Source organism: Tachysurus vachellii, chromosome 14 (genome assembly GCF_030014155.1).
Source record: "Tachysurus vachellii isolate PV-2020 chromosome 14, HZAU_Pvac_v1, whole genome shotgun sequence".
Lineage (NCBI taxonomy): Eukaryota > Metazoa > Chordata > Actinopteri > Siluriformes > Bagridae > Tachysurus > Tachysurus vachellii.
Window position 1 is genome coordinate 12,353,265 of NC_083473.1, and position 23,854 is coordinate 12,377,118.

Here is a 23,854-nt window from a genome sequence, read left to right on the forward strand (position 1 = left end):
AATTGACTATTGAATATTACAAGAGGCCATTAAATAACTTAAATAACTAATATATATATAATTTAATTTTCCCACCAAAATGCTAGAGCTCAGATCAAATTGTTATTGTTCTATTGAGGGTGTGTGTGTGTATATATATATATATATATATATATATATATATATATATATATATATATATATATATATATATATATATATATAAAAAATATAAATAACTACTCGTGTCACTGCCACCCTGTCCCTCTATACCTCCTTGCCTATTTACCCTACAAAACATGTTCTTACTTTTGGACAATTGCGTCTGTCTACTTCTCATTTGTGTAGTATGATGTGAACAGAAGATTTTTTTTTGTCTTATGTAGAGACAGAAATATTTTGTTTCTTCTTTTGTGTCCATTCCTTTCTGGAAGGATGTTAATGTGAAATGAAGAAATGCAAAAAAAAAAGAAAAAAAAGAAAATGCAAAGTAGCTAAAGTTGATATTTAATAAACATCAGCCATGGCATTATAATGTAATGTCATTCTGTCTGACCATTGCTTATGCCATATACACTCGCAAGCTGAATACAGAATAAATCAGTAAGAAAACATTCTAATAAGAAAGTGGAACCATTGCTACAGGCATGTCTGTGCTGGTTTATATTACAGAAGCATCCCTGGGTGTTTGTCTGTATTGCACAGGCAGGGGGCAGTAAGAAACTTCATGTAAATCTAGAAACCGCGATCCTTCACCGATGCCCTTTCATCCACCTCCTATCGTCCAAATACTTGGAAAACTACTGATTCTGACTGATGTGGATGCTGTAGTGGTTTCTGTAGAGAAATGGAGAGACTATTTGACCCCGTTGATACACTAGTTCCACGGAAAATGTGAGATTCTGGTTAAAAATTGCCTGTTTCTGAGAAGAAATCAGGGCTTGTCATCCAAAGATGGAGGTCAGCATTTAGGTGAAGCAAACTGATTCTGAAGCTGCCCTGGGGTAGAGAAGACTTCAGAGAGAGTTCTCTCCATTACTGATCAATCTGCCTGCCAGAATACAAGGGAGAGAAGCAGCAGAGAATTGAAATCTTGTGTCAGGGGGTTGATAAAGTAAGACAGCTGTGCAGCTGATGTAGATGGAAAGGTCATGAAGGAAAAATCGGGGGCAGGGTTGAATAGAGAGATGCACAAATGTAGGTTTTGTGTTTGTACAATTTGAACATTAAATGCCACTGACTAAGCCTGATCGTAGAAATTTGAACGTATAAGCTTTAAAGAACGTCAAAGTGCGTAGGTGGAAACATTTTAAGGACTATCAGCATCAATGCTTTTGTTTGTTCTAGCTGCTACAAAGAAAGCACAAAATGGGTCAATGTTACAGCATAAAAGATTTATACATGACTTAACTTGAAGAAGGGCCACTGTTAACTACATAAATTACATTCAGATATTAGGAGCTTGTTTAATGTGATCTACTTAGTTTAGCCAACAGTACATATTAAAAACACTGCACTTCAGTTTGGCTTGTCTGAAACCAATATTGATTTTCTTTTTTACTCCTCATGTAACAGACTTTCAAAGAGCACTTCTGAAGGTTGCTGGCTGACAGGGAAGGTGGGGTGTCAGTATATTTCTGAGCAATAAGATGGAACCTTTAAGATTGTGTTAATGATTTGTAATGTATTCAAGAGAAATATTACTGTTTCTGACAGCAGTCTTTGCAGAATGTATTTACAGTTTGGCTAAACTTGACTGGTCTACATGTTTTTATTTGACTTAAGAATTCACAACTTTCACTCAAATGACATTCAGTCAGCAGGCAACTGGATTAATGGAGCACATATTGAGCACAGAGTATGAAGTTTCACAGTGGTGCTTGCACACCTCCCTCGACAAGAGTAATGAGATTAATTCAAGGCTGGAGAAACATCTGGCAGAAATAATCAGGTGCACTTACTGTGATTTGGCTTAAATATGATAAACTGGCAACCTCAGCTTCAGCTGTAGTGGAACCTTTAACAAGCAGCCAGGAGTTCAGACTCAATAGGTAAGAACTGTCAGAGGAACAGATGATTGCATTTTTAACATAAACATGTTGAAGATACTGAAAATAATGATGAATAGGAAGCATCTATTACGAGGGAAGTCAAGGGAATCTGAGTTTCTATGCCCCAGAAGCACACGCGTTGTATCCTAGTTATAATGCCAGGCATGCAGTTGCTCTAGGCGTGAATTAGAGTTGGTCCTCTCTCCCAGTGGAGTTAATTATGGAAATAATTTTCTATATACTATTTCCATAAACTATATCTTGTCATGCTTTAGAGAGCATGGATGTTCTTGCATCAGTCACTGATAAATATAAGATTTGCCACTCTATTAATGCTCTTCCAGTGCATTAACCACACAGTGAACAATGGGTTATAAATGTAAAGCCATGGATGACTTTCAGACTAGGATTAGCATGTTTATATTTCCTAGTATAAATATGCAACCTTTCCACAGTCATTTCCTGTTCTGCACTACAAAGCTTTATCACTCCATGAAATACATTATTCTGAAATCACCAGCATTTTTTTTACCTCTCTAAAAGCACACTAACTGCTACTATAGGTAAGATTCTGACTGATTCATGTCTTGGCCCGTGGCAAGTCAGGGTTAATATTTTCTCTACTTTTTCCCCTATTCTGATGTTTGACCATTAATCAAGGCTCTGGACCTGCACTGGTGTGATTTTATCCATTACACTGTTGCCAGGTTAGCTTATTGGATAATTGGATGGATGAGCAGGTATACCCAAGAATGTGGCCAGTATTTAGAATAACTATTAAAGAGATTTAGAATAAACACATTTTTTTTTAAATAATTCAAAACCAGAGTGTTTTTAATTCACTTCATTTAATAAGATGTCTGTTTCTTAAATTTATGAACACATGATTGAAAGGTGGAATGTGGTGTTCTTACCTATTATTTCTGAACAGGGGAATTATTAGTGCTGTACATGAGTGGCATTTCCACCATAGAGGTGTGTAGTGTTTACTGCATCTACATTATAACAAAATCCAAAGCTTGGAACACAGAGAGAGCCAATCACTGGGCTAACATTGATCTTCTGTGAAACAAATGCCAAAAACTCTCTTGAGCCCCTTACCACAATGGTTCTGACAGCTTTTAGTGCATCAAACCACAAAATCAATAAAGCTTCCTTTGGGGCAAAGAAAATTACTTTGCCCACCGCATGAGAAAAGAGAAAACTCATTATACAAGGTTATTTCAACTCCCTGATGTTCCAAGCCAATTTACCCACAAGAGGTCTCTTTCTTGGGCTTGATCTAGATTAGTTTCTCCAATCCAGTTTTAGGACCCCCTGCCCTGCACACTGTTAAGGTTAACTAACACCTAACACACTTGACCCAACTCAGGACAGGCCTTATAGTTGGCCAAGGAGTGTACATAAGCTGTGTTTATCTATATTATTCAGCTTTAAAGCTCCAGGGTTTGGGTTGTCAGGAGTTGTGAAATGTTGATCTAGACCAGCAGTGTTCAAGCACAGTCTGGAATCCAGCATAGTTTGGTGATCTCCCTTCTCTTACCTTTCTATTAAACTTTCTAATTAGCTACTGGATTTAAATCAAGCGTCTATGAGCAGGACCCTGTGCTGGACTGCAGAACTGAAACTGGCCAGCCATCATCTACAAGATAAAGCTATTCATGATGATGTAATTTAATTAAATCTACCAATGAATAGATAACATAAATTGGACAAAACTAGACCTTTGTTTTGCCATGGTGTATCAGTGCATATACAAGCTACTGCTGTTGATAATCATTAGGTGTCTATTTCACCGTGATTGGTTTGTGTTGGTGGAGCCTAAATAAAAGATGGATCTACAAACTTGTCAAAGGTTCTCCTTTTGGAATAATTTCCACAGGATTATCCAGATTTATAGCCTGACTCAACCCGCTTCATTATAATTTAAAGAGAGCTTGAAACAGTCTTATGGGTGCTGAATTTGAATGTTCAGCATGCTTCTATCTGGTAAGGCTTTCAGCAGACAGACTAGTGCATGGGCAGCGTTACAACAATATTTTGTGCTCCCTGTTGGTTGAGTTCCTTGCTGATTGCTTAAGGGCTTTCTCAGACTCTCTTTGAGGCTGTTATTCTCAAATGTCACTTGTCTACCTCCACTGTTTTCAGAATGATTCAAACGATCTTCTGAAATAATCTGATGTCTTACTGAGATCTCTTTAAGTAATAAATATCACAAATATAGAAATGTAACAAAGTGACAAAGAAAGTGAGAGACTACATATGATGTTTTGGCTTAAAATGCATTGATGATAAAACTACATACATGTATGGGCTTCATGCAGTGGTCTCTGGCTAATCAAATATTATTGTGCATAAATTCAGTCTAGACCACTGATGATAAAAGGCCAACTGGAGTAAATTCAGCCCTTTTCCAACTCTAAATGAAACATTAGCATTCATTCTCACACATACTGAACTTAATTTGCAGTTTGAATCTCATGACTTGTACCACCGCTGAGAATTCAAAATAAAGGGATTTAAAATAAATTAAATATAAAGAGAACTTCCAGACTTGTGGAGGCAGGCTGTCCTGATAAGTCATCAGAGATTTAAATCCAACAACAAGAATCCCATATCTCTCTCCTGAACATACACATAGCTATTTGTGTGTGTGCGTGTGAGTGCGCATGTGTGTGCTCTCTTGGAAGAGTCCAAAAAATTGAAAGGCGTGAATTGCAACTTGCAAACTTGTCTCATCTCCAATCCGGTTGCTCGACTACAGTGTATAAGGTGGGAGAGATGGGGACAAATTAAGTGATATGATCAGCTCACTCGCCCTGCGAGAGGAAGACTGAGGCATCTGAAAAGTGGGATATGGGTCAGTGGGAGCACTAGAGACCACTTGGTGTCTGTATAAAAGCTGTCTTTTCACTGTGGCAGTCCAGTTCTTCATTCTCTGATTCAGAATTGACCCCACCTGCAGTGTCCTCGTCCCCCCACACAGCGGGAATCCCTCTGTACAACACCCTGCTGTTAGTCAAGTCCCGACTCAATCCAAAGCCAAAGCCAAATCCAACCCGCACTCCTCTGCCGCTTGAGTCCGTAACTTGTAGTTTGGTCCTCCTACAGAAGGGGGCACTGGCTGCTCCTGAGTGCAACTGTAGTAGCACAAAAACAGCTGCAAACGTAGCCAGAATGAAGGCACAGCTCAGCACGGTCACAAGTACAGGCAGATGTGAGGATGACTCCATTTTGGGCATGTCTGAGACTGCCTCATCACCTTCCTCACTGTGAAACACTGGACTGACGGGAGATTTACGCTGCACCTGGTTCTGGTACAGACACAATGTGCCCACTAGGTGTCTATGGGGAGGGCAAGAGAGGCACTCAGCCTCACCAGGCCCAGAGCATGTCAGACATGCAGGGTGGCAGACCAGGCATGCCTGCACTGAGGATTGCTCCACCCAGTTCTCCAGAGAAAGGTTAAGGAGCTGCAGGCCGGGCGTGAACCCGGGAGGACAGGATTTCACACAGCCTTGCAGAAAGAGCCACAAACCAGCACTGCACTCTGCAAACCAGAAAAGGAAAACACCGTAAAAGGAAGAACATTGACCACACCAATCACCTGAAATAGATGAATCCAGCATCACAGGGTTAATGTATCTTTTTGTTTTTACAGACAATGATGCATCTAAGCAAGCAAGAACAAATCCAAGTTTCTACTCACAAGAATTTTAAATCATTTGTAAAGATCTAGTCCAGTATACATAAAGATTCTTAGTGCAAAGAGTTGCTCCTAGTGATGAAATTCTAAGAAGATTCTTAGTTTTAAGTTAAGTCTAAGTTATTCATAAAGCATCTTAAAAGAGCTTATAAGGTCAAGAGGATTTAGGAGTAGTGAGGAGGACTTGAGTTACTTTAGCAGAGGAGAAAATGGCCAAAGCTGAAGAGGGAGAAGAAATGTATTGTATACAGCATTTAATAATGATAGTGAGTTAATAAGATACTACAGATTAGATCGTGTCTGAATTAATTTTGTTAACAATAGTATTAGAGATAACATCTTCAACACAGTGTAGAAATTATGCATTATTTATATATATTCTGCTGCTATGGCATTTAGAGATACGCTAACATCTCTGACACAGAGCAGAAATGTCATTCTGTTTCGGACATGTTTACATTACATTTATTACATATGTAACATACAGATGTAAGCGCATCTCTAATATGATAGAAATGTCTTAACATAGAGACAAAGTGAAGGCTTATAACAGACAGATTATTTTAATTGTACAACCAATCACAGTCTTCAAAAGAATGTCCTACCTAGTAGCAGGGTCAGCCCTGCCTCCTCTCTAAGACAAAGGTTGTTGTATCTTCCTTGCACAGTGTTGCTCTGAGATCGGTCCTGAATCACTCTTAATCTAAGATTCCTAGTTAGAAATTATAATGCTAAATTAGGAGCTCTCTGAGATCATTATTAGAATCTTTATGAATACAGGCCCTGGTATACACAGAGAAAAATAATGCATATAACAATATAAAAAAATTAATTTAACCTACATGTACTTACTTTGAAACTAAAAAAAAAATAGATCAATTTATATATAACCCTCCTTCCAGTGGGTTTCATGATAATGATACGGCTGATCTGTGTATTCCATTGTAATTGTAGAAACTAAAGAAATGCACACTAAACCAAAAATACAAATTTTTTTCATGATAATTTTATCATTTTGTATAAATAAGCTCTTTCCTGATTATTTCACCCTCTATTGTCCTATTACAGTGAGACTAAGGACAGGATACTACAAAATGATCAAATCACAGTACATTTACTCTTGCTGCAGACAATAGCCATTATGATAGTCATTGCTCCCTTTAACAGATAAAATGTGCCTGCAGAAAGTCACTTACACACTAAAAACACTAACAGAAATGAGGCAGTGAAGACAAAATAAGGGCCACTTTTAACAGGCTCACACAGATAAGGCATATCTCATGCACTATAGTTATTGCAAAACTATCAGTATTATCTAACTGCTGCATTTGTAACCGCGGCAATATTGATTACAGAGTGTAATATCAATACTGAGAGTCAAACTCATCCATTCATTAACACTACAGATGGGAAAGTTAAGGCAACATCAATATTGCTGCAAATATTTGTCTCAGGAGAAGGTAGTTACGAAGCAGCTCCTCATCAAACAAGAAAAGAACAAACCCTTTTTTTCCTCCCTGATAAAAATTACCTTATCCGTAATTTCATTCTTCCTTGCAATGGCTCTCTCTATAGTGTATTCTAATACTGATAAAGACAAAAGAATTTACATAATCATGGAGTCAAGGAGGTGGTAAAATAGACACCCGGCTGAGGGACAGGTATGTCAGTGTGGCAAGATACTGTATACACAAAAATGCCATACTGCAATTTTACAACTTTACATGGAGATAATTATTAAATTAAAACAAAGTGGTAAGCCTATGTCTTTTTTTTTATTTTTATTTTTTTATTAAATACTTTTAAATTAACAATCCCACAATTTTCATCAAAACACTCACAAGAACAAGTAGGTTCTGATATCAGAATGCTCAAATAACACCAAAACCTTTTGGTTTCTTATAGTGATAATTGGCATTATTGCAACTGAAATGATACTGTGAATATTGTGGTAACTTCTATTTATATATTGTGTATACAATTGAGGGAAAAAGCCCAGATTCGGTCGTCTGTAGTTGTTCTTCGGTACCTTTCCATTTTTGGACATTTGCAGTGACTTTTATATTATTGAATTTCTCACTGTTTTGTGTGTATGTATTAGCTTGTTCTCACCAATGCAGATCTGTTGTGCATCAAAGGTTTTACAGCTGTTGTTGGAAGGCCGAATGAAATCTGAAGCAGATGGGTCCACAGCACTGGGGCCTGTTCCGTATAGGATTAGTGTGAACTGCGATAGAACACCTGAGAGCATAAAAGAGCGAGAGAGTGAATCACACAGTCTAAACGTTTTTGAATGACAGAAAACAGAAATGATTTTAGTCCAAATGAAAGTTGATAGCAGATGAGATCTCCCCAAATCTTGAATACTAATCATCTCTTAACAAATCATTATTTGACATGACATTTTTGAAATCCATGGAATGACTTTCAATGTTTAAAATAACTATAATTTGAATTTCAGAATTTTACCGTAATCATTAAGCCCAGCCACATTCTCTATTTCCAGTGTCCACTCTCCTTGTGGGTCCTCATCCCACGCGTGTGTTGTCATGAAGGCCCAGTCATTGAAACCCTCTGGTGAGTTGTCCTGGGGCCTAAGATACACACACACACACACACAGCCACACAAAAAGGCATAGGCAAACAATCTTGTTCTAAAGCGATTTAACATTTATTACAGTTGTGTATCTCAAAACATCTATTTTGCCTGAGAGAGCAATCAAGCAAGAGTAATTAACGAATACATGAGGAAATGTATAAACAGCTAAAATATATATTGCCTTGTTTAACTTTGTTATTGTGAAATTTGTGGGGCTACCTGGGAGCCAGCAGTGTGGAACGGGTCCCCAGAGGGCTGAAGAGGTGGATGGCCAGGTTCCCTCTGTGTGTATATGACAGTGAGAGTCTGGCCTGCACATGCTCCAGTGAACTTACAAAATCAGTCTGTCCTAAACAGGCATCCACACTCTTACTGAACACCAGATGATTTCTCACATCCCTACAACACAACAGCATGACACCAGCATGAGTCATTCAGCATAAGTACATTCTATAAGACGTGGCATGGACGTATTCAATAGACCAATTCAGTCAAGAAAACAATGGTTTAAATATAATTTAATCCAATGCTGCCCGTCTTCTTTTAGCTGTCCTCGCACTTAGATATGACTCATAAAATGTGCGTAGTTGAATGGACTGAGGTCATTTAAGCAGGAAGGCCTTGAATTGAATTGATTCTAAAAAAGAAATACTGGCAAGAATACTGAAAACAAATCTAAATTCAAAGTGTGCACTTTAAAATATGTTATTAAACCACGGCATCACACTGAAAATTTTGCAGTATATTCCCAATACAAACTGAAATAGTGGCATTGGACGTTTGACATTAAAATTTCACCTAGCTCAAGAGCAATTTTACATTGTTTGCAATTTAAAGCACTAAGTAAATGTGTGAAACAAATGACATTTTTTTATAAGGGGTAGGAATATAAAAGGCATAATCCAAAGAACAGAATACAAGAGCACAAAGGTTTTTGTTCAGCTTTATTTAAACAGCTGAAGTTTCCACATCTCAGTAAAATAAGCAAAACAATTTTCTACATTTCACAGACACAGGCACCTAACCACTCTTAGGCAGATCACTCTGTGTGTGTTTCTTTCACCTATTGTACCTGGGCTCAGAAAGCATGTCAATAACACACTTGTGTTGTGGCCCCACGCTGGTCCAGTTCTGGGCCAATGCCACCATAGCACTTGCGTCTAGCAGACCATAGCCATATGAGTGACTCACTGAGAGAGAGAAGGAGAAAGAGAGAGACAGAGAGAGACAGAGAAAGTGATAGAGACATGAAATCAGCAAAGTAAATTTGAGCCATGCAGCTGCTTCCAGTTTCCAACTGGATGACAACATCTGTTTATTACCCAAGCGGCCAACGCCATTGGTCCTCCAATCGTTTGTAATGAGGTGGGCGGGACGTGCTGCTCTAATCACCAGGTGTTGCATGTCCCTCCAGGTCAAATTCTTACTACATTAGAAAGGGATATAAACATAACAGGTATTGTAAATCAACAGCAGAATGATGTACTAATTAAAAATTCATAGTTATTTTAATTGTGTGTTTATTATTAAGCCAAATGTAAATCAAAATCACAAATAATTACTACTATAAAAGATCTACATTAATGCATTTTGGCAAAATCTCCTAAAGCCTGAAGAGTTTGTCTTGGTGCTTGGCTCATTGAATGCATTTGTTAATATGAATAGATGGTGCACTGCATGACACTACATGTGGCTATGTAAGCATGAGCAGTCTGCACAGAGGCACATAAACATCAAGCAGTGCTGCTAAACTTAAATGTTGCTTAAGAATCTTTTTTTTGTTCAGAAATCCAGAGTAAAGGTCAAGTTAATCAGCTTGTGTCATGAAGTAAACCACTTTGCTAAATGACCTTGGATTTGAATTTGTCATGGATGTAATTTAGGTTGACCTAGAGATGACTGGGCAATGCAGCACGCAGGACATTCAGGGAAAATAAACAGCCTCCACCTCTCCACACAGAAACAGGATCTAAAGTCACCTTCAACTAAACATCATCATAAACACCACCTGGAGATTTAATAGGGAGAAAAATGGTGAGCGAGCTGGAGAGAGAGAATGCAAGGCACCTCGGGCAAATATACTCAAAGCATTCAACAGAAAAGGGGTTTACTTCCCCAAACGGCAGGGACTGAAACAAAAAAGCTCCACTCTGTTTTCTACACAACCTCCATTGTTTCACACTGTCTGGATGGAACATGCCTATCAGTGATCTTCAGCCTTAAATGATTCTGTACGTCTGTGGACATACCCATATCTCCTTCAGCGGGGAACAAAATAATGCAGTTTGCTGATTGGTAATATTTAAAGGTCTTATTGGCACTCTTCAGTGTATAAGCAAAGACTATTGCATGACTCTGTGAGGGCTCATAATTGAGGATGATGACTGATGACTAGCTATTATGAGGATGCCACAGAGTTCCTCTGAGACTCCTTACTCAGCTAAAACTGCCAAACAACTCTATTCTTCTGTGCTCAACTCTCAATCATGTTTCATAGAGGATACATCAAACTTGTAAAAGTGCATTGTGTTAAGACTATTAATCATATTTAAATCATAATAATGTTGTCTTGTTTCATCAATGAATTAAACAATCTACTGGCATATTGACTAGCTAATTAACTAATGGTAGTTATAATATTTTATGGACTAATATTTGTTGCTTAAAACTATATATTACTTCAGTTTAAGAATGTATCTATTGTTAGGAATATAGTGATATAATGTACAACTTGTTTTCCATAAAACTTGTTTTCCATAAAACACTTCATGAATTAATGTCACCCTCTATCAAAATATTGTCCCCACAAAACACTGGTTTCAAAAGCACTTACAACTAATATTTTGTGACAAACAAAATTTATGCATGCGACCGTGTCAATTTGCCCAATCCACCTCCTAATATAACACTGGGGTATCATCAGATGCTTTTCCTTGTATGCAGTCCCATTTTTGTTACCAAACATGCTGAGGGTGGACGTGACCAGATAAATGCTCTCAGGAAGTGCTTATTCCTTGCAATGATTCCAAACAGCTTGTTTTTGTGTTTTTGAAACTTGACAACCACAAGAATCAGCTAAACTGAGTACTTCTAAATCTCTGATATTTTGGGGATGTTTTGTAAAACATTTGTTAGTGTTTAAAGGGATATGAACTTTTTTAAATGTTTATGTCCATGTGCAGGTCAACAACCATCTGTCTCTTTTGTGTTGAAAGTTGTCCTATGGGAATAGATGACACATTGAATATACATCACATTTATTCACAATGAATTTATGTTACATTTACAGGGCAGTCCAAGCAAACAATGCCCTTATGGCTTATAAACTCATGCTATCTAAGAGTACCATGATGCCCATAACCATGCTAATGAGGTTAGCATAGTATGTCAGGAAAAAGAAGAGTCTTGATGCATGTATTTCTTTTGTCTTGTGAGTCCAGTAGAGTCATGCTAGACGATCAGAGGGTGCATGGTAGAGAGAGGGTTAGGGCTATTATTATTACTATTATTATTATTGCTTTTAAATTTGTTTTTGTAGTTATTTTAAAAATTGTTTTAATGAATATGTTTTTGTTAGGACAAAGATAAATTATTTTTTCTGTAATGTAAATCATTTTTGCTTATTTTTATGGATGTCATATATTTGAAACCTCTATCCTGTCTGGGTGAGTAATCAAAGAATATGAATTGAATAAACATGTTTAATATAATGACAAAATGATGAAAGAAAAAGTGGTATACAGTGATGCCTCGAGATACGAGTGCATTGACATACGAATTTTTTGAGATATGAGCTGTGATTCGACCAAATTTTTGCCTTAAGATACGAGCAAATTTTTGAGATACGAGCATCCGAGCACACACACACACGCACACACATCCGGCACATGAGGCTTCGTCAATGTGTCAGTGAGAATGCTGAATGTGAGCCATGACATCAGAGGATTCCTTAGATGAGCTTTTTGCTGCTTGAGTTCAGCTTCGTCTCTTCCTTTTCCTACTGAATAAACAGTCTCGTAATCAGAAATCAAGCAAAATCCACAATATTCAGAGTAAACTGCACACACGCACACATACGCACACATATGCACACCCACACACATATAAAGTCGCCTTTCCACTGCACACGACAAACGACGGCCGATAAACCGGAAGTCATTCATTTGCTATGAAGAGTCGCAAAGGCGCTGCGTGAGGTGCCGACCATCTGCGGATCCGTAATTTTCGGATCCGTTTTAATCGTTGGATCCGTTAAAAAATTTGAACTTGTGCGACTACACCACATCTGATATGCCGACCGGACAGGTTTTTATTAAAGCGACCGGCAGATGTTAGTGAGGAAAGAGTGACAAAAAAGGCAAAAACAAGTGAAGAGAAAAGCGATGAAAATTAAGCAAAATTAATGTAAAGAAAACAGAAATTGTAGTAATTAAGTTCAGTAAAGTTAAGAGAATTTCAGTTAAGTTCGTTAATTTTAGTGAAGTTTAGTTAAGTTCCATTTAAGTGTAGAGTAGCATTAAGAGTGTACAGTAGCGATTAAGTGAACAAAAGTGAAAGTGTAATTCCTCCTAACTCCTCTGCCTGTTTAATCCTCCCTCAACCTCTGTGCGCATCTTCCGTAAAGTAAAACCAGTTTATTTTTTTTAACTCTCTCTTTTATTACTGTATGTTTTTATATAATATTTGTCATTTATAAATACAGGTACTGTACATTTTTCATATTCAAAACACAAACAAAACAACTGGAGTGGAATTTTTGTGAGCTGGAACGGATTAATGGGATTTCAATTCATTTAAATGGGGAAAATTGATTTGCGATACAAGCAATTTGAGATACGAACAAGGTCACGGAACGAATTAAACTCGTATCTCGAGGCATCACTGTATACTGGTTCCATGGGTGATGTGATGTACAAGTGATGACTGTTCACTGTTAATAATAAACACTGTGTTTATGTGTGTTTTGTCAGGGTGGGGGTGCTTATGAATATGAGTGTTTTAAACTGATGCATGTGAGTTAATGCAGGTTTGTTTAAAACTGGTCTTTGTTGTAGATATAGGACATAGGTCTGCCAATGTGTGTTCTCTAAGTAGGTGTGTGGGTGCGAGTGTGCACGTGTTGGCGGTTGCATCACTAACTTAGCTTCCAGGGCAAGAGCAATAATGCCTGCAGCCAGAGGGGCTGAAGCAGACGTGCCAGTGTGTGAGTCCGTGCACTTCTTCCTTAGATCGGTTGTCACCTACAACACACACACACACACACACACACACAGTGAGAAATTAGATATTATGAAAGTTACTGAAAGTGTACAGAAATGAAAAATGGCAGAACAGCAGCTGCAGGCGAGAGCCTGGCTCGTTGACACATTTGACAAAGCTGGCGTCCGGTGAAACCTCTGTCCCTCGTTCACCCAGTACTGTTGGGACATCCGGCTGTCCCAAAGATTAATAAGATGGCACTGCCATCATCACGGCTGACTGAGCATGAGTTTAATTAGGGCCTCTGAGACTTGGGGCAGTCCTGGCATTCTCCTAGAGTCTGGGATAGAACATGGTCCAGCCCCAGGCAACACTACCATCAGAATCGGCATACAGTAACAAAGCCACACACATACACTCAAATTGCCAGGGTTTTAAATACACCTATCAATATTGGCTCTAAACTGTTTAGACCCACTGCCTTTCAAAGACAAAGAAAAATGCCCTTAAAGTGGATTATTTTCAAACAATCAAAACCACAACATTAACGATAACCATAAAAAAATACAAATGCACAGAATGGTTTGAAGAAGTGATGCTAGGGCTGTTTTAGTTTGTAGCATAGACTGTAGATTTATGCAGTCTATCAGCATCAGTTCAGTGATTACACAGAGTGACCCCGCTTAGATTTGATCACATTTGATCTATTTTCCTTCTGATTTATTGAGATGTCAACAGAAATAATGGCACATAAAATATATCTGCAGATGTAATCATTGTGAAAGAGACAAATAATTTATTCCATCATCCTTAAAAAAAAAAGCATTTTGGAGGAAACTGCAAATTGATACTTTGCAAATACGTACACATGTCACTACAATGTCACTAATACTGCTGCTCTGATAATGGTTCTACTGCTCATATAGTGGTTCCCATCCATTGATGGATAAGGCAGACAACGTGTGCATAGCAAAAGATGGTCTACATTATACACCTACAAAATGCACTTGGTATGCATTGCAAAAAGACAGATAATGTACACAGTGTAAGCACAGGGTGGGTGTACTAAATAGTTGAGGCAGTACATACACTTTGCATGTGTACACAAACATGCATTAGCACTCACACACATGCAGACAAACACACAAGCACACTCCCAAACAGCACTAAATAAATAGCTTTCATCAGCCGTCAGACACAATCTGGACTAACCCGGAGACCTTAACAAAATGGAAAGGCCAAGGGGAAGAGCAAAATGTTATCAATGCCAAAAGCATGCACATAGGGACCCAGTCCACAATTTCAAATGAGCTGTTTGCAGCCGACTGCTTCTCCAGTGCTGGGGACAAATGAGGCGAGAAAGAAATAGAGAGAGAGAGAAATGCTCATCTCCAGAATTCACAATCACTCTCACTGGCACATATAATTACTGGTAAATCATAGAGAATTAGGCGATTGTCCCTCAGGCAGAAGAATATGGTGAGCACCTCAACAAGTAGCATGGAAGGTTTAAAAGGCTTATCAGACTATATTGTTGAAACTGTAAAGCCTATCCACAAATGTAATGTGCATTTCAGCTTAGGCTTAAGGGATTTAATTAACTTTAAAGGCTGTGCCTAAATTAGTTGTAAGTCGGTGTGGTGTGACCGAACACACCAGACACTTCTGGAAGAAAAAAGAGCACCCTACCAAATGTATACTACATATACTGTATGCTGGCATTGCACTCTGATCTTGTTTGAAGATCTTTGCCCCATTTGTCATCACTACCACAGTTCTACACTGACTCTCATTCTCTACCCTTATCTATCTTTATCTTGTGTATTTTGTGACATAGAAGGCAAAAATGTCCTGCCTTCGGTGTACCTAGCAAATTTCTGAGCATGTTTTTTTATTTGACCAGTGGAAGATTAATCCCTTGAGGCTATGTGATATTTCACTGTACAGCTTGCAAGAGCATGCAGAAATGCAGGTATTGGAATAATTTCTCTCGCCTTGTCTCACATTCTATTTCACCACAAGATGTACCAGCTGTTACCTATCGTACTTGTGTAAAACAAAGAAACCCTCGTCATAACTGTACAAGAACGCTAGCATCTGTTCATTTTTCAGACATGCAGATCCACTTGGGGAACAGAAGTTAATGAGCGTTTATTGTATGCTTGCATGTGAGGCTGTATGTTGTGTATATACAGACATATAAAAGGCTATGAATCAATGAATAAATATTCAAGTATAATTTACCTGTAATCAAACTAGCTATCTTAATAGAAGTCTGTGTGAACAAATGAGTGAGATGGCAGCAATGTGATGAGATACCAATCACACAATAGGCACAATTGTGTAGAGAGACATGCTCCAGTAAAGCTTTGTCCACCAGAGACATGGCCTCTAGAGCACTGTTTACAAGAATGAAAACTGCCTCTACTCATTTATATGTATGAGATTAAGTTGGCCTGCTGTGTGCATGTTATTAAACAGAATTTTCTGAAGGTCAGCTGATACTTGAACTATGAATAAGGGTGTGTGGCTGGTATTGTCAAGTATTTAGTAACACAAAAATCATTAAAATAAAGACTTGTACATTATACCACACCATATAGTCCAATTGAACTGATGGGCTATAAACAAGCAAACACCCACACCTGACAGTTTAATAGGAAAACTAGTACACCTGCTCAATTTTATAATCAGACAAATCATGCAGAGTGTTATTTAATGTTCATTTAAAACATCAGAATGGAGAAGAATTGTGATCTTGGGTGATTTTGACATTGGCATAATTGTTGGTGCCAGACAGGTTCTCAGAAGACTTCTCTTTCACACAAGAAGTATCCAGGGATAAATGCGTTGTTGATGAGAGGAGTCAGAGTAGAATAATAGACCGATTCAAGCTGACAAGAACTCTACAGTAACTTGGCCACTCAAGTCTTTCTAGTCTTCAGCTGTTCAGTCTGCGTGATTCTGCGCCCACTAGTCTCAGACTCCTCTTCGTAGCCGACAGGAGTGGGAACCTGTGTGGTATTCTGCTATGGGTAGCCAAAGCACCTCAAAGACTGATAAGTTACTGTAACCCACCTGTCTGCCCATTATATTCTGAATGGCTGGCAAAACTGGTGCTCACTGGTTTTCCTGAATTTCCCCATTCTGATGTTTGATGTGAACATTAAGTGAGGCTCTTGAACTGTATCTGCATAATTTCAGATATTGGGATACTGTGATGAGTGAATGAGCTGATTTATTTCTGACTGCCTCCAGTAAATGTATAGTTTACATACTATTGCTAATTAAAAAAAGAGAGAGATAAATTATTCCTTGTACTGTATAATGTTCTTTGCATTTAAAAACTCCATGTCCATTTACATTGGACTCTAATTATGTTGGCTTTGTAGACGCCAACATCCTGTTATGCTACTGGAGTTATTTTTCTTAGCTAACTTTTTATTAATTGCTACTCCTCCTAGAGCTTTCAAGCCACATGCACCAAATTCGGATATGTCGTAGACCCTGGTCTGAAGTTTGTTGTCTGAAGTTGAAGTTTATTACTTTTCTAAGCGATCAGAATTCCGCCATTCCTGGTACGGAAGCTCAAAATGGCCTTTTTTCCCATAGACTCCCATTATAAACTTTTTTTTAGGTTTATAACACGGCAAGTTTTAGAGTGATTTACACCAAACTCGGCCAGCTCCTTTAGGAGCTTACTCCGGAAGATGTTTTATTTAGGGGTACCAACGGAACTTTCGGTTTTCCCGTAGTCGACGACTGAATATCCCAAAAACTCCCATAGACCTGAATGGGGAATTAAAATTCCTCTAAGCTCTCACACACGCAGCATGCGCAGAGCTCAGGCACGGCTTCTCTTCTGTTCTCCTATAGTCACTGTAGATGTAAAGGAGACTCTCAATACATGTAACTATCAGCTCCAAAAGTATTGGCCCCCAGTCAATACATTTACCACACCTCTATCTCTCTATCTGTATCTATCTCTATCTTCTATGCTGTATAATAATAAGTAGAATCCCATAACAACTGCAGTATTGACATGAAATGTCCAAACCCTCACATCACGTTATGTATGTTATGTGAAAATCAAAAATTAGCACAACATGGACATGTGACATATCAAAACATTCAGCCCAATGTAGGGAACTGCCTCACATGTATTCTGCTCATGTCACATGATTTTGCTTATCAGCCCCGCCCCCAAAATAAGCAAAATAAAAAAATTTCCACAACATGTGACATATTAAAATACTCAGGACAATGAGGGTAACTGAGTCACGGGTACTCGGATGACGTCACATGCTCATATCTGCTTGTCCCCAAAAGTATTGGTACCCTAGCGGTCCACTAGCTTTCATAAGCTTTCTGTCCATTTGCCTCAAAAAGTCACACATACCCTTCTTATGCCCAGTCGACTCTAAAAAGCACAGGCCTTTGCGAATACTTGCTTCGTCAAAGCCAACATCAAAGTTTGTCATGATGAACTTTACAAATCTAGTTGTACTCATTGAATATATACAAAATAAAAAATATAATGTAAAATACATTGTGTGTGAAATAAGACATACTGCTGTTAGTCCTAGTTACATAGTTTTGTAAAAGTTGTAAAATCATAAGTTAGTTATAAACTATTACATAATGACAAACTAATAATGCTAATAATAAATGGTGACATTTAGGGTTTTAGTTTTCTGTTTTTAGCTTAGTGTGGCTTAAAATTGAGTTTCAGCCAAAAAATGTAGCATGAATGTGTGCGATGCTCACAATCTGTTTCTCGTTGAGGTTGCCACTGCTGTAGGTGGTAGCGAGTGTGGAGGAGCAGGCCTCACTGTACCACGGCACATTGCCATACTGAGTCGTGCTGCTAATGGACAGTGTGTAGATACTGTTGGTGTAGCCATCACAGTTACAGCTGTCCTTCTCCCGGCCACCGTTTCCTGAGGCCCACACAAAAATAGAGCCCAGACCGCCTCGACCCTATATGACACACACACACACACACACACTACTTTGTATGCCACAATGGATCAAACATACATGCAAAAAAATCCATCATTCTCCATTAAACCAATGTGTGAAAAATTAAAACAACAAAATCACCAATAAATAAATCCTCACTGGATTGATTACTAAGCAACAAACAGAAAATATTATTAGATCTATTCAAATTAGCCAAACTCTTTATCTCATTGACATAACAGGGAAAATGTTTGAGATGTCTAGAAAACATATAAACTGCATCAAATATGATGCATTCCAGTGTTTAGAAATAATAAACTTTAGTTACTTGCAGATCATTTCTCTCCGTCACTCACTATGAATAGATTTGTGTTGAACTTACAGTTTACGCAAAACTCCTATGATTATGTATGAGATACAAAGTGAATGCAGTGCAAAACATCATGAATATCCCTTCTATTTGCAAATCCTCCATTTCATATAAATAATTTAGCAGACAGCGAGTTAAATCAACACTGAAATGTCATTCAAATTTAAGTAATCGAATAAGAAATATGAGAGAGAGAAAGAGACAGACAGAGAGAGAGAGAGAGAGAGAGAGAGAGAGAGAGAGAGAGAGACAGTCCATGGTGTTACCCTGGGGACTGAAAGAAGCAGAAAACAAGTAGCACCTGACCTGAGACAGACATTTGCATAAATGGACAGAATAAACAAATGCATGTATTTTTTTTTAATGGAAACTAATGCAAACTAACTACTTGCCTGTATTTCTCTGGTCACTGATTAGCAAAGCAATACCATTTGTACACAAATAGTTTCATAATTGCAGAGTAATTATGTATTCAGTTTACATACACAAAATTTTGACAGATTTATTTAATTATTTTATAAATGCTTATGTTTCAAATTTGTTTTGTTTCTAAGACAAATATACAGTGACGCCCACACATTTTTACAAAGTCTGTTATTATTATTTGGGGTCTACCACAGTATACTGGAGTCATAATTAAATAATGAACATTAATAGCATGAACTGCAGGAATTCTGTTTTCATTTGAATGTAGTTATATCACTTTTATCCAGGTCTGTGTTATTTTTTTTATTATTCTACTTAGCAGATAAAGGTCCAGAGTTGACTGTGACATTTTCATTTGGAATCTGTTGCTGACAATGAATCAAGCTAGCATTAGGCTGAAAAATAAATCAGAGAGATAGCAACATTGTGCACAGCCAAATGTAACAAAAAGGATCATATTGGCAAGCTCAGGAACACCAAAAGATTCAAAACAGGAAGAAAATCTAAAAAAAGCCTGTATAGGGCTCTGGCCTTAATAATTCTGTGTAGAAAATGAAACAAACATCAATGTGTAGGGAAGGAACTGCTCATGATATGAAGTATTCTACCTCATGTTATGGTGTGGCCATACTGTATATTGCTGCCAATGGAATTGGTTCCCTCGTGTTATTGATGTGACTGCCAACAAAAGCAGCAGGATGAAGGCTGAAGTACATCAGCCTATATTATCTGCTCAGATTTAATAAAAGCCTACAAAATTAATTGGATGGCACTTCACACTGCAGATGGACAATGACCGAAACACACCCAAGGCTTTTAAAGCAAAGATGTGGAATGTTCTGCAGTCATCTGACCTGAATCTACCTTGCTGCATTTCACTTGCTGAAGGTTAAAGCGTTGGATCCACTGAAAATCTCAAAACAATTTTTGGTAAAATGTGCACTTAATTTAATATCAAAAATGAAATGATTATTCAACTTGTAAATCTTCAAAACTATACAACCCTAAAACAAAGATTTATAGCTGCATAGCAAGGTGTTTGTAATGTATGAGAAATTTTATACCAGTATAAGGAAACAAAAAATATATAAATGTAACCACTACCAAGGGAATCTGAACACTGCATAAGTCATGCATGATGTTAGTTCCTCAATTATTGGCTGCAATAGCCATATAGTTAAAGTAGAAGTATAAAGGTTTTTGGCTGATCGATTCCTTTTAAATAATTCATTCATTCATTCATCTTCTACTGCTCATCTGAACTACCTCGGGTCACGGGGAGCCTGTGCCTATCTCAGGCGTCATCGGACATCAAGGCAGGATACACCCTGGACGGAGTGCCAACCCATTGCAGGGCACACACACACACTCTCATTCACTCACGCAATCACACACTAGGGACAATTTTCCAGAGATGCCAATCAACCTACCATGCATGTCTTTGGACCGGGGGAGGAAACCGGAGTACCCGGAGGAAACCCCCGAGGCACGGGGAGAACATGCAAACTCCACACTCACAAGGTGGAAGCGGGAATCGAACCCCGACCCTGGAGGTGTGAGGGGAACGTGCTAACCACTAAGCCACCGTGTCCCCCTTCCTTTTAAATAATATAAAAAGGAAATAAAAGAAAAACTGACAGAGTTCTGTGTTGTTTACATATGTGTAAATTATCTTTGAATTAAGCAGTGTGGAAGATGAGTGGAGGCATGTCTGCTGTGTGAAAACAAACCAAAAACCTCCCCTCAACGTACAAAGATTTACAAAGGATTTTTTTTCCATCATCACAGATGTGGGCAATCCCTTTAGGTATAGCAGACCTGCTGAGCTCTGTGATAATGGGATTCTTTTTGAATGCTCTTGTTCTGAGATCTGATCTGAACAGATCACTCAGCTCTTGATACATGTAAAGCATTCAAATGTGAGGTAGCAGTGGCAAGGAGCATCCTGTAAGCTTCCATTGTAGCTTAACCAGTTTGACTTGCAATTCTACAGACTGACCTCAGTGACTCCTTGCAGAAACGCCTCCTTAGCCAGCTTGGCAGGGCCGTCCACTGTCTTCCCATCATCCTCTGGGCCCCAGCTGGCACTGTAAATATGGATGTGTTGATTGTTGATGCTTAGAGACTGAGCCTCCACCACATCTGTCACTTCACCATCCAACATACGCACACCTGCCAAGAGAGAACAGCTCACAATTACTACAGAACACACACATCGAAAGAGCAAGAGAGCGAGAGAGAGAAGTCTTATTTTGCATTATATGCCACAAAGGAATACATGTCTGTGAATATGAATCATACTGTATACTGCATTTTTTCAGTCATGCAATACATTTGATTTAAACTTCACTACGATTATCTGCATTTATATCAACGTTTTTGTTTTTTTAATAAATGCTGAAATTTTGCCATGCATTAATGTCTTGGTAGCTCAGTGGTTAAAGTTTCAGCCCATCAAATGTTCAAATCATAACACTGCCACACTGCTACTGTTGGGCCCTTGAGAAAGGCCTTTAACCTTTAATCTGCTGAACTAAATTCTAAACCACTTTGCATAAAACCACCTGCCTAATAAATACATGTAAATGTTCTGTCTCCCCTGTTGACACGAAACAATTGTAGGTGTATCCGAGCAAATTTATGCAGAAGAGGGAAGTTAGTGCTTTCTCCTCTGAGTGTGTTCAGCTCCACTCTGATACCACAGGAACAAGTGTGAAAAAATGCAGTGGCGGGCAACATGGGTCTTGAAAGAAGCTTTTGCTAGACCTCACCCTCCCCTGTTAGTAGCTGTTGTGTTAAAAGGGGAACACTATAAAAACCTTCTTAAAATAGAATTAATGAGAGAGAGAGAGAGAGAGAGAGAGAGAGAGAGAGAGAGAGAGAGAGAGAGAGAGAGAGAGAAAACAAAAGAGCAGAACAGAAGAAAGAACTGAAGATTAGATGTCTCTCAGGATCACACAGAGAGTTTCCTCTCAGCTTAAATGAGTATGCTGACATTAAGTTTGCAGTTAAAATCTCAGCAACGAAGAGAATCAAGAGTGAATGGAAATCAGCTCTGGTGTTACCTTGGTGTCACATAGGTTGAGGCACTAATGCACTCAGCTGCCCAGTCGCTCTTTTTTCACAAATACAAATGCACTGTGAATGGTAAATGTAGCACAATCTACACTCTTTGCCCATATACATGCAGATGCCTGGACACACGTGCACACACACACACACACACACACATACACACACGCATACACACACGCATACACACACACGCATACACACACACACACACGCACACACACACACAAAAGAAGTGCCTTCGCTGTCTGAATGCAATTAATTATGTGTTTAAAGATACATAAATATCCAGAATCATACTATTTAAATGAAAGGCAGAAAATTCTGATCTAACAGAATTTATTTCTGTCTGTAACTGGAAAACAAAACTTCATATCCACTCCTGATATTGATAAAGCACTCTGATGATTCAGATTTGAGTTGGTACAGATATCTTTGACTGTGATAAATCACCTAGAACAAATTCCCATGAGGCAAATTAGATAACTATGATTTAATGTGTCAGATTTGAGAATCAGCAGTTGGCATAAAAACACTCAGGCTCAAATGGCAGATTAGTTTAGTTTATTATTAAATCTTCCATTTCTAACTCCCAAATTGCAGCACTCACCCCCAATTTTGGCATTGTAGGCTACACCTACACCACAGACACCATTGTTCGCTGCAGCAGCCACCTCTCCAGCACAGCGAGTCCCATGTCTACAGCAAGAGAGGGAAAGAGAGAGAGGCCTATTAGGTATTCATACATCTGTGTGATATCACCTTATTAACCAACTGTCTCACATCTACACCCAATATAATATAATTGAAACAGAATTCACATTCAATTAAATTACAGCTAAAATTTCAATCCATAATTTAAATACCAAATGCCAAGGCATTAATTTAACAAAAACCCAATAAAATATGACTGTGATTATTATTTTTTTACTTTAGTTTATTTATTTGTTTGTTTGTTTATGTATGTTCCCATAGCACTACAGTTGTATCTGCAGGGGGTGGGGTGGCATATGGGTCTGGTTGTAGAGCTCTCATGGTACAAAATTTCAACATATAGAAGTTCTTGAGCTGAAAAGAAAGGTTCTTCTACAAGTGTGAGCTCCACGGAAACACCCGCCCATTATATGGAAAATAAATGCATAGTCTATTGGAAGTTTAATCCACAATATTTCAATTTAATCATAAAATACCCAAGCACTCCTTCCAAAGAAATGGGTTTTTATACCTATGGTTCAATCAATCAGTAAACTCAAAAGCTACATGCTGCATTTATCTCATTCATGACAACTTGGATCTACAATTCAAATATTTATTTAACTAAATTTATATTTTATGGATCCATTTCTGGGTATTAAGGTATGAATGATACTAGAAGTTTCACTGCTTTTTATTTGGGCTAGTCCTCATACAAAATACACATATCTTAGTAATACTGCTCAAGGATAATGGTGTATCAAATCTTGCACTGCTGAGAGAAAGATCTTGTCAGG

The 23,854-nt window shown here is 38.2% G+C and overlaps 1 protein-coding gene across 2 annotated transcripts in view; it reads right to left on the reverse strand.

Moving 5' to 3' along the window:
- Nucleotides 1–469: 469 nt before the first annotated feature.
- furinb (furin (paired basic amino acid cleaving enzyme) b) overlaps nucleotides 470–23,854 on the reverse strand; it is a 79,694-nt gene continuing 56,309 nt past the window's right edge. For both annotated transcript variants that reach the window (XM_060886120.1, XM_060886121.1), the window contains exons 7-16: nucleotides 22,975–23,063; nucleotides 21,292–21,464; nucleotides 18,302–18,514; nucleotides 13,475–13,575; nucleotides 9,658–9,761; nucleotides 9,408–9,525; nucleotides 8,555–8,734; nucleotides 8,206–8,330; nucleotides 7,849–7,977; nucleotides 470–5,580 (exon numbers count right to left, since the gene is read on the reverse strand). In XM_060886120.1, coding sequence (XP_060742103.1) covers nucleotides 4,904–5,580; nucleotides 7,849–7,977; nucleotides 8,206–8,330; nucleotides 8,555–8,734; nucleotides 9,408–9,525; nucleotides 9,658–9,761; nucleotides 13,475–13,575; nucleotides 18,302–18,514; nucleotides 21,292–21,464; nucleotides 22,975–23,063 — 1,909 coding nt within the window. In that variant the 3' untranslated portion in view covers nucleotides 470–4,903. The remainder of the gene's footprint in view (nucleotides 5,581–7,848; nucleotides 7,978–8,205; nucleotides 8,331–8,554; nucleotides 8,735–9,407; nucleotides 9,526–9,657; nucleotides 9,762–13,474; nucleotides 13,576–18,301; nucleotides 18,515–21,291; nucleotides 21,465–22,974; nucleotides 23,064–23,854) is intronic.